At 37.5% G+C, this 11649-nt stretch overlaps 1 protein-coding gene across 2 annotated transcripts in view; it reads right to left on the bottom strand.

Moving 5' to 3' along the window:
* Positions 1-2061: 2061 nt before the first annotated feature.
* The window catches only part of RASSF3 (Ras association domain family member 3), a 93582-nt gene continuing 83994 nt past the window's right edge, over positions 2062-11649 (bottom strand). For both annotated transcript variants that reach the window (XM_063447061.1, XM_063447062.1), the window contains 4 exons: positions 8290-8397; positions 7037-7295; positions 5686-5801; positions 2062-3770 (listed from right to left, as the gene is read on the bottom strand). In XM_063447061.1, the coding sequence (XP_063303131.1) occupies positions 3621-3770; positions 5686-5801; positions 7037-7295; positions 8290-8397 (633 nt within the window). In that variant the 3' untranslated portion in view covers positions 2062-3620. The remainder of the gene's footprint in view (positions 3771-5685; positions 5802-7036; positions 7296-8289; positions 8398-11649) is intronic.

Below are 11649 nucleotides of genomic sequence, written 5' to 3'. Positions count from 1 at the left end.
AAAATTACACCCCCCCCCCCAATTAAACTTAGTATGTGCAGCATTTCCCTTTGAAAGCACGAACATATGGACTCCAGGAACCGACTTGCATTTGTAAATGTATTTGTAGGTATCTGTTGTACTGCATCGCATAGTTATAATTGTCAGGACACTTCCACAAAAAAAGAAAAATGTTTTACTAATTAAACGGTTTTGTCACCCATCACTGTGTGTCTGGGTATTCGATATTGGCAGCTAGAGAAGTTCAGTAATCCAATTGAGTTTGACAAGACACTGAAATATAAACTCTCTTGATGGTGATAAAGTGCTTATTTACTGTGCAGTCTGCAGAACTAGTTTTATAATCCTCATGAGACCAGAATAACTCATTCACACAATAAATACGGAAAAAAAAAAAAAAACACTTGCAGATTTCAGTCTATTTTATTGGACAGTCATGACAGATATGTTGGTGGAACCTTTGAAAACGAAAAAAAAAAAAAAAAAAAAATCATTTAAAAACAAGAGATCCAGCACTGCCAGCTGCAATTTTAAGGAAATCAATTCCCAATATATAAAACCCCCTGTCCAACCCCCCAAATTATAAATAACTGATTTAATTTTTTTTTATAAAGCATCCCAAAATCTAATTTAAAACTTTCTTGTACCATCAAATACTATATATATATTAGAAACAATATTGCATTGCAATATCAGTGTTTCAGTATTTAAGACCGTAATAAATCTCTGTTCATTATCCCATTCCCTTAGTTCCCCTACATGTTGATGGTGAGACCAGTGTGTTCAATCAATTTGTGCAGAATAAATATTTTTCCAGTGATGGTTTACTTTTTAACTGCATAAAATGGTTTTCCTGCTGCTATACGGTCACCCAGTGAAACACACTGTAACTGCAAAGGGCAGTGGGTAAGACATGCAAATTAGCACACATAGCAATAACAATTTTCCTTTACAAGGCGTTCAATTAAATTACAGGTTTAAAATAAAAACAAAGCAGGACTGTGGACATTTAACACGTTGATACAGTAATGTGTCCATATAGGGATATAATGTAGTGCATAAGACATTGCTGATGAGGTTTACAACTAATGCACTGGATATGCCCGAGATAATATATTTCAAGTAAAAAAAGAAAAATAATTCACAGTTTATAAATCTTTAATATATCTCAGATAAGACACAAAGTACGAAGCCTACCACCTAAGAAATATGCCATATCTTTCAAGGGGAAAAAAGTAAAGGTAATTCTAAAGTGCAACCCAAGATGTTCCCAAACATCATATTCCTTGATGATCAGATGGCTTACGGGATAGCTGGGTATCACTGGGTTTGGAAACATCTGGGGTGCCGAGGGTACAATAACCATTGCACTGCACTAATAAAAAAAAAAAATACAAATAAAATATATCAAAACTAAAAGGACAATACTTCATTCCACTGATAAAAATATGGCCCAGTCTGTTTAAATTGAAAGGAATCTGCTAACTTACTGTGGAAATCCTTCCCTTCCCTGAGGTGTTTGTGTCATTTTGTATACTACACTGCACTACTCTGATTTAAAGTGCAGGATAGGGTCCCAGATTCTTAAATGGTGCCAAGCTTTTATCCCCATTTGCATGAATGAGGGAAGGCATTGTAGGGCATAGCAGCATTTATTAAGTCTGGGCCTAGCTAGATGTGTGCAGCACCGTGTTATAACCCCTTATCCACCAGAGGCAATTTGTTGCTGGCTCCTCTAGTTACAGGTAAGGCCAAGTGATACAAAACATTCAGCACAGATTGTCCTCCATTGCACCACGATTGCCAACACAACAGTTGTTAAAACATTGAGACAACTAATACTTCAACAATGTGAGAAAACCGTGACTGAATATAATGTACTGAAGTGGCTTATATTGCCTTTGAAACGGCACACACAAGATATATAATGTCATACATGCCAGTGAAAAATACCACAAAAAAAAAAAACAAAAAAAAAAAACTACTAACATTTATTTTAAAATAAATAAACGAACAAAAAAAAAAAAAAAAACAGCTTTTTTTTTTTTTATAAATCTACATGTTAAATGGCTGGATTCTTCCCTGTATATAAATATTGAAGAATAAAATAAAATAAATAAATCTATCCAACTGATCAACTGTATCCTGCTTTCTAGATGCAAGTGTGTAGAAATTCATAGCTGTCCATTCCCAATATGAAGGCAACTTTACCGAAGACCAAAAACTGGCCACTGGGAGGCGCTCTTAAGCCACATCTCTACCATAATATTAGAGTATGCACCAGATCCACATGAACTACAAAGTAAACGACCCCTCCACTGAGAGATATAATAAAACAAAGACTCTTAAAACATTGAATGTCATAAAAAAAAGCAATTCATATGCTGAAGAAAAAAATAAAAAAAATAAAATAATGCTACATAATACAGATTTTGATTTGCTTGTTCTTTGGTTTCCAACATGCATTTCCTCATGCTTTCTTATAATTAGTTACTAAGCAGATGTGTTGTTCATTTGCAGAATGCTTTGTAACTCATTCAAAACCAATCGAAAGCCTATGTCATTGTGGTCAATGCAAGTACAAGAAGATTAAAAAATAAATAAATTGATAGGCAGACCTGATCAATAATTATTTTTCTGCCACTCTAAGTCTGTGGTAAGAAGCACCTAGCCTGAACTATCCTATTAAATACTGCAGCATCACAAAAACATAGGTACATGTCCTCGGGCCCTCCAACACTACATACGGAAAACCAGCAGCTCAACGACTCTGTATTAGCAACCCAAAACCCACCATCACTCGCCTTTTGCTACATGCACTGCCCACCCTGGGGGTCTGACACCTGTTTTCCTCCAAACATTGCTTCATTTAACTTTAAAACGTCAACTCAAAACGTTCTTACTTCGCAACGTAAATATACATACAGAGGGCAAACAAAAGCCCCGTTAGCTGCATTCTGTATTAAATGCATAGTTGTACATTAGCACAGTAAGTTTTGTTAAGAATTCGATCTCTGTTCAATTTAACCAACAGTCCTACATCACTTCACTCTCTGTATCACTTCTCCAACCATCTCGTCACATTCCTTTACCCTTTTTGCCACTGACTGCTCTAGTAACCTTCATAAATTCATGTGAACGTTCAGGTTTTTCAGTTTGTCAGGCAAGTACTTCCCGATACTTCTCAACTTTAACAAGCAAATTAACAAAACATTTGCTTTATATTATTTCATAGAAATTCAATTTGCTGACACTTTGTTTCCATAAACACAATCATAAGAAATTTTAGACTTAAAGCTTTTTTTTTTTTTTAATAATTTACATTAAAAATAATGAAAAAATAAAATAAAATCATGTAAAAATGATTTCAGTTTTGGATTGTCTAGTGCAGTCACCGCCTGTAAAGGGGGTGACCTGTGGAGTCCTGATGACACTTGGTGTAAACCTTAACCAGAATAACCAGTTTTGGGAAGGGGATACATTTTCTCAAATTCCATATAGACGTCTCCGAGGGAACAGTTCCCCTGTAAGGAATTGTCTGTTGAACAGATTGCAATCAAATGCTGCTGCTCAGTCATGCTGTAACGAGTGACAGTATGAAAGTCTGCTTCGTCAGTCGTTTAGCCAGGTTTACGTGCTCCACTCAAAGCTTCTTCCAGTTTCTCCTTGTAGGATGCGTAACGCCTCCTTAAGCTCTGACGCTGCTCCTCCTCCTCTTTATCCAAGATCCGTAAGAAGTTCTGTAGTTCTGGGAGACTGAAGGCTCCCCACTGCAAGAATTAAAGACAGCCCAAGTGTTACTCAAAGTATTTTCGCTTGTATAGGACATAAAAAGTAGAACACACAACTTTTACAATAAAAAGTAATGTGGTCATTGAGCCACCAGATAAAACTATTCAAAGCCTTTTATAGAAAATGTTTCTAATCTGTGCCAACCTGATTGGACATTAGAAGATTAGTCAATATACTAGGTTAATGTTACCCTAGGCATATGCCAGTAGACAAAAAAATAAAACATGCCCACAAATTGCACTTATGTACTTTCGCCCTCAAAATGGGTGTATGTTTTCTCTCTCTCTCTCTCTCTCACACACACCATACATACCTACACACAAGCATCCTTTGGAATACTATACACTGCTACACGCACACACACTTATCCTCATAAAGGGACACTCATTGAAGTGGTTTGGGTGCAATGTCTCTGTGCCCTTAACCCTGCAATGTTAATTATTTCAGGTTCTTAATAAACTGCAATAAGTGCATTACAGTGTTAGGACTGGCTCTAGTGGCTGTCAGACACTACTAGAGGCAGTTCCTGCATATTAGACAACTATAGGTAGCCTGACGCTGGACGTTTTAATGCTATGCATGAGGACATCCAGTGTCGGTAAAATTCCCAAAGGAAAGCATTGCAGACCCGCAAGGGAGGGGGCAGAGCGAACTATAGTGCTAGGAATACAGCTTTACCTACCCCCATTAACTCAAACTATGTCATGGCTCCTCTAAGTTCAAAAGCTGCAATTTGAAAAATTCAGAGTTGACAAAAGGACAGCATCTCCTCAGAGCCCGGTGGATGAATAAACTCTCAGGTGAAAAGGTTACTGTAAAATATTGGTTACAACCTGCGAATCCATTTCATCTTAATTTCTTTGACAATATCCCAGCAAAGTGAGCCTGCCATGCCAGGTTCAACTACAGATATAACAGCTCCTAAAGCATCAGGTATATCATTTAATATTGTGATTAATACGATCAAAATAGTTCTTGCTTTAGGAGCTCGTCTATACTTGCCATATCTCTATCATTCAGTGCAATCATTCTCAAGGCCCATGAAGATTAAACTTCTGTACAGTGACCCAAGCAGGGCAATCACCCCAAAGCCAGTGACACATTGGCTTCAGTACAAACACATTTGTGTTGGCATGGAATTACATCAGTCACTCCACTTCTCCAAAACAAAAGGCAAACACATTACTAATCCAGCACACAGTGCACAAGCCTTTGCAGACTGTCTTTGTGCAGGAGTAAAACAGGTTAGATGAATGGACTGTTTAGCCTAGCTTACATGCCACTGCAAGTCAAAAGTTGTAGGCACTATGTTGCTGGCACAGACTCATTCCACAACACCCCATCTGTCCTAATTTCATATCCAACAGTATTGGGAGGTATGAGTTGTAATCCAATTCCACTAATACGTAGTCTAGGATTTACGAATTACTGGTTGTAATTGGCCAAAAAGGCACTTGACCAAATTAAATGTAAGAGGACTATGTGTTTTTGATTGCATTACTAACACATTTAAGCCAGTTATTTCAAGTAATGTCTAGTTTATTACAGAAACTTTAAAGAAATTTAGACAAATGTAACAAACAATGCACATTTTTCTGATGGGAGAAGCAGTGATTAAGTCTGTAAAAATGAGCTGAAAGTAAATTGCTTAGATACGATTGGTCATAATCTGCTAATGCAAAAGATTTACCAATAAACCCACCTCAAGCAGGATTTCGAGCGGGTACTATTAATCTGTAACAGTAAATAATTCATTATTGTATACCAACAAATATAAACAACTGATCTTGCTGCAATCAGTTGTGTACATCACACCAAGAAGCTATATTATGCAAGTTTCTTACAGCATTTCAAGTCTCCAACAAACTTCAATAAAAAATAAACGTCTCTTACCATGACATCTCCAGTTTCATGTTCCCGCAGAACAAAGCCAAGGGTCTCGAGACTGGGCCCAGCTACCAAACGAAGGTACAGTGGGTGTTCCCTGTCAGACAGCCGACACAGGTACACTACATAGGTGAAAGGGGGGGGCAAAATACAGACATGTTAAGTAGGAAATAAAGAGCAATAGATCCAATGCCAGTTTTTTTTGGGGGTTGGCAACTCTGGGCTTCCAGATTGTTTGGCATCATCCATCTGCTCATATCACATATTTTCCCTCTATAACTCAAACATGAAGCTATTCAGACAGTAATGAACACCAATAAATATCTTTAAATAATATATGGCTTATTGTTATAATTCGTACATGCATTTACAGTTCAGTGTCACAATGTGTTTTGCTGTTTAAATACCGCAATCCAAATATATTACAGCGGAAATCAGACAAAAATAATAGGGTGTCATTGCTAAACTAAGCACGATCCCCATTTGTTCAACATTTTCCAGTATATATAAAAAGTTACCACAACAGGTTTTAAAGGGGACACTAAACACCAAAACCACCGACACAATGAAGTAGTTTTGGTGTATAGACCCCCCTCCTCCTCTTTTTTTTTTTTTTTTTTTTTGAGTACAAGTAACTGATAGCCACCAGAGGTGGTTCCTCATTGAAGACCTTTGTTCACTACAGCGCCGTAGTGCTGTGTGTATTGAAATCACCAAATGCTTTGCTATGAGCATTGGTTTGGTGGAGCATGGCTTTTCCGTGGATTTATCAATATCAAAGTGCTCAGGAGTGTAAAGGGAGCTCTAAAACCAGAGTCTGCTTTTGTAATCATCAGGTCAATGGGAGGTTATGCTGGTAAGGATGTTTGGCTAGTTATAAATAAATTCAGTTTTGTGTCTACTTATGCAAGCGTGTGCAGTTATGAAAGTATGTGCCTCGCTAATTAGGTTATGGTGCCATTAATAATTAATGTGTGAATGTAAAAGCTAGTTTGGTATGTGTATTAGTGGCTCCATAGGTATGATTATGAGATAAGTTAATTAGGTTTGTGAGAGGATAATAAAGTGAACATGAGTGTTGCTAATTAGATACAATATTGTTTTGCTCCTAACTTTTGCGTGAACCTGGATGATATTATATGAAGGATATTTTAAAATGCAGACACAGTGGTTTCAGTAATTATAAACGGTCATGTCACCCTGGGAATACTAAAGCAAACCTAAATTGATGAAGATTTTCAAACCTCAGCTTGCAAATTAGACCACCAGAGAATATCAGGAGTATTGGACAACAACACTGTCGGCAGTAAATATGGCCCAGATGGAATGAAGGCATAAATTAAAGATGTCACTGTACCTTGATCCTCCTTCTGACAGCGCTTGTAAAGTGCAAACTTGGCGGGATTGTCAGCTACCAAGAACTTTTTCAGCAAGGCCTCGATGACTTCGCGCACAGTGTTGGTACTGCTGATGTGCAGAATATTTATGTTGTCCTTGGGCATATAGAAGGCGGTCTCATTGCTGTTGCTGTGAGCATTTGTGCGAGTCCGTACAGTGATAGGTCGTCTGAGCTCCATCTGAACTTTAATGAAACCCGTATAAATGCCAGTGGAATTCTGAGCGGAATAAAAAAAGGAAGAGTTAAATATTTAAGATTTTACCAACACATACATGTATTTAAACATATGCATCATGCATGTACTAGTTATGATGCTAGGAGTAGCCATGTGCGGTTACACAGTAATGTTACAAAATGTTTAGCAATGCTTTGCCCTCTTGCCTGGGTCCTGCAAGACACCAATCCTCTTCTAATGGTGGGTGATGCAGATGCAGTTTTTGCAGATTTGCTAATCCCGCAAGTCAGCTGAGCAATCTCAGCCAGTGTATAGCAAGTTAGAATATCTCTGTATGTGCAGCAATTCAAACAAACATAGCACATACAGATTTTAAGCACCATGACCACTTCAAAATACCATTTAACAAAAAAACAAAAAAAAATCTCACAAAAGCACATAAAAGGCACTTTACTTTTTCACTCTGCGATACCGTGAACTTAAATAATAAAGAGACATGACACATACACTGATTGATTTAAAAAGAATAAAGTTTCTTAACTCCGCAAATGTTTTATTTACCTATAGTTACAATGGCAATACACAAACTGTGATATACTATAACCAAGTGATAAGAAGTACAAGGCAATGGAACAGATACAGTAAAGTTATCTTCTGCCGAGACACACCACACCGGAATTTCAATAAATGTTATATTAAGGTGAAGGTTCTTTCCGGTAATGGATGAATTTTATTCCGGAAATACAGGGAAGTCAATGAGAGGTCTAGCAGATATGGGGCCATTGAATATGAAAATGAGATAAAGGGGTCTAGGCTGAAGTCTTCATAACAGACTCCAGAGGGAAAGATAACAGAGAAGGCAGCCCACTAGACCATTGCTGCGGTAATCAAGAAGAAGATTTATGTATGTGATCCCTCCCAAAATCTCAGGAAGGACAACTATGTGGGTTTCATTTATTCCCCATGGCATTTCATTATTATTCCTTAGTAAATGACAGACACGGGTTGTTACTGGGAGCAGGAATAATATTCTTACCAAGGTCATTCTCAATTTGTCAGTAACTTCTGAATTATAAAGTTGGATCTTCTCTTTGGTTTCTTCTTTACTGAGGTACGACAGTGGATCTCTTTCCTTTTCCACATCCTGAAATCAGAATGAAATAAGGTCAATATACGGCTGTGTCCAGGGCATACTGCTCAGTGAATTATTAGTTTATCTTGGCACAAAACGGCTTATTACTAGAACTTATTTATAACCATATTCAGTGGAATGCATTGTATCTGCATCCCAAACAAGAAAATCCTCAATCTGTGAAGCAGTAACAAAATGAATAGGTAGGTAAAACAAATTAGTAGAAGCAAATATACAAAAAGTAGAAGCACAGTTGAACCACCTGAGACAAGCAGCTGTTGATCCACGTTTTTATACTTTCAATGATTTTGTTACATATGTTTACACTGTTGACTGGTTCCGCATGCCGATAGATCTATTCACTGTATATTCACTGTTCTAAACATGCATTCAAGCCCTTTGTTTTAAATATGTGCCCCACCCATTGCACGTTCAGCTCCTACATTCCACTTACTTGGTGCAGTTATGACTGCAATTTGTTGGAGGTTTTTAAGCAGCTCTTTACACCTCTCACACACGCCTTTAGTTAAAATGGGAATTCCCATTACATGAGATACTATCTGGCAGGTACAGTTCAATAATTGCACCCACCGTCCACCTGCTTTTACCCACCATATGGACCAGACACAGGAGTGTTTTATGTAGTGTTACAGAATTTAAAATGGCATCGATCCTCACGTGTTCTTTTCATTATGATTTTTCTTATGCATGTCACTGCTTATCTACACATGGTCTACTGTAATCTGTCTGCTGACCCACAAAAATTAATACATTAAAAGGGAAAAAAGTGCACACAAATTAACTGCAACAGTTTGTATTGCTTTCATGTCCACCTTCGGTCATGGAATAAGTCTAAAATCCTCCCAAAGTAATACAACCATATGCCTTATTGCGGGAAAAACTCCAAAACACTAGGCAGGAGCCTCACAGAGGTCAATGCAGACTGACTCTTAAAATGCCTTTTATAGCAGGATTAATAATAGATAAAGAAAGGGTGAATAGCAAGAGAAGTTTCATAAAGAACTTGCATGGTAACAACTCTGAAAATGGCAGCAATCATTACTGTATTCATTTAGCAAGACTTACACCATTTTGTTTGTGTTTTTTTTTTGCAAAAGCATAATGTCAGTAGTACTGACAAGGATGACTACATTATAACACCTAAAAAAAAGTAAACACAATCTCGACAGTTCCACTTTAAGACAGTTTTCAGACATTGCTTGCCGATATACTCCTCTGTTTAAGGAACACCCCAACCACCATAAACATTACAGCTTGTGGTTTGTCCTGACACTCCTCCAAATTTAGAGTAATGTGACTTCTTACATGGGATAAGCACCTCTCCCAGTTACCAAAGAGACCCTAGCACACAACTGTGGGATCCAAGTCTTTATATCCAAACCTATCAGGTAATATCTTGCAGTTTAATGATCTAATAACGTGCCATGCACAGTTCTGTTAAAGTAACACCATCTAAAAGTCTGGAGAATACCACATATGTTTAAAGTGCTAGAATGTAGTGAAGCAAACATTAAAATAAAAACATACAGGGTTTCAGTGTATGTATTATATTTTATATTGCAGTTCTTAACTTGACGTTACTCCCGAATTGCATATTATTCATCCATGTGGGGTCAATCACCAGGAACGTTCCATTCGTTTTCGTGGTGATTGCTCCACATTATTTATCTCGAGCAATTGCAGAGCTAAACGTTTAAACCTCCTTTACCCATATTATCGTTACTTTTCATGTTGCAACACTTTTTGTCTAGGCCCTGTGCTGACTATTTGTATACTTTCTGTGGGAAAGGGAAGTGTGTGATACAGATTCCTTTTATAAAACACCTGCTAGAATAGCTCTCCAGCACTAACAGACTGGGAATATTCTAATGCTTGGATATGTAAGGAGAAGAAAAATCTGCCTTTAAGAAACTGGAGAGATTCCAAAGCAGCATTTGGTCTGACACTGCAAGTACTCCAACAAGCCAGTGTTATAAATATAACCAGCACATAACCACTTACCAGAGGCCCATATATAGTAGGAGACTGTGATGCTCACTTCAGACAAACTGCTTTGTTTTCAACAACGATTTTGCCATGGAAGCTAATCTGATTTTAAAGCAATTGCAATTACAGAAGATTAGTGTTCTTTCCAGTAAAGAAATCAAAGGGGGGGGGGAATAAAATCTCAACAATAAAACATGCCAGGAGAATATTCTGTCCTTTCAATAAACTGAAAACCTGTTTTTGGATCTGTTTAACCACTATTACAAATGATTTATTTAGGATACAATGTATTTATTCTATTGATACTACTGGATAACCAGTATATACCTGGCCATCAATAGCACAGTTGTGGAAAGGAGCAAAGCATGCTGCCTGGATTACTGGCATGTTTAAATTAGACATCAAACCACCTATTATTTTACATTTTTATTTGGACTAGTTTGCTTTGTGTGAAAGAGATAAATGGATATATTCACATATGTATATTTAAATGCAGGGTACCCAAGACCACCTACAAACTGAGGATAAGGCTGCTATGTGAACATCTCGTGCAGGTTACAGGTTTCATCATGGCGAAGAGAACACATTGGGTTTTCCACTACTCTCCTGGTTTCCTGGATGGTGTGGTCAGTACAGGGATCCTGATTACGACAAGAAGAGGGCCCTTTCCACACCCCACATGCCTGCCTAGTTGCCCTTTCCTGTATAGTTGGATCCGCTCCCTATTCTGTGGTTTAACCAATATCTCCCTGTGGATGGGGTGTGGGGATAGAGGGATCATTAAGGAGGTCTCTCATTGTTGACCTACACACCATGAGTTGATCCTATAGACTGTTAGCTCGATTGAGCAGGGCCCTCTTCAACCTATCGTTCCTGTAAGTTTTCTTGTAATTATCCTATTTATAGTTAAATCCCCCCTCTCATAATATTGTAAAGCGCTACGGAATCTGTTGGCGCTATATAAATGGTGATAGTAATAATATAAAATCTTTCTGAAATTCTCATAAAGTGTTGAAATTTCACTAAAACTAGAAACCAGTCAAAAACGAAATATAAACAATGTACAGTACTTAAGAAATAACATATCAGAAGACAATTTAAAATTATTATTATTATTATTTTTTATTTTTTTTAAAGTTGCACTCTTGACTTTTCCTTGAAATTTTTATGGGAGAGCGCCAAATTTTCCCCTTTCCTGGATACCTGGTAACTATTTTGGAAATACAACAAATGCTTTCCCCTGGGAAGCCATCTCAC

Source organism: Pelobates fuscus, chromosome 3 (assembly GCF_036172605.1).
Source record: "Pelobates fuscus isolate aPelFus1 chromosome 3, aPelFus1.pri, whole genome shotgun sequence".
Lineage (NCBI taxonomy): Eukaryota > Metazoa > Chordata > Amphibia > Anura > Pelobatidae > Pelobates > Pelobates fuscus.
The sequence above is the reverse complement of the archived record's forward strand: the minus strand, read 5'-3'. Positions and strand labels throughout refer to the sequence as shown.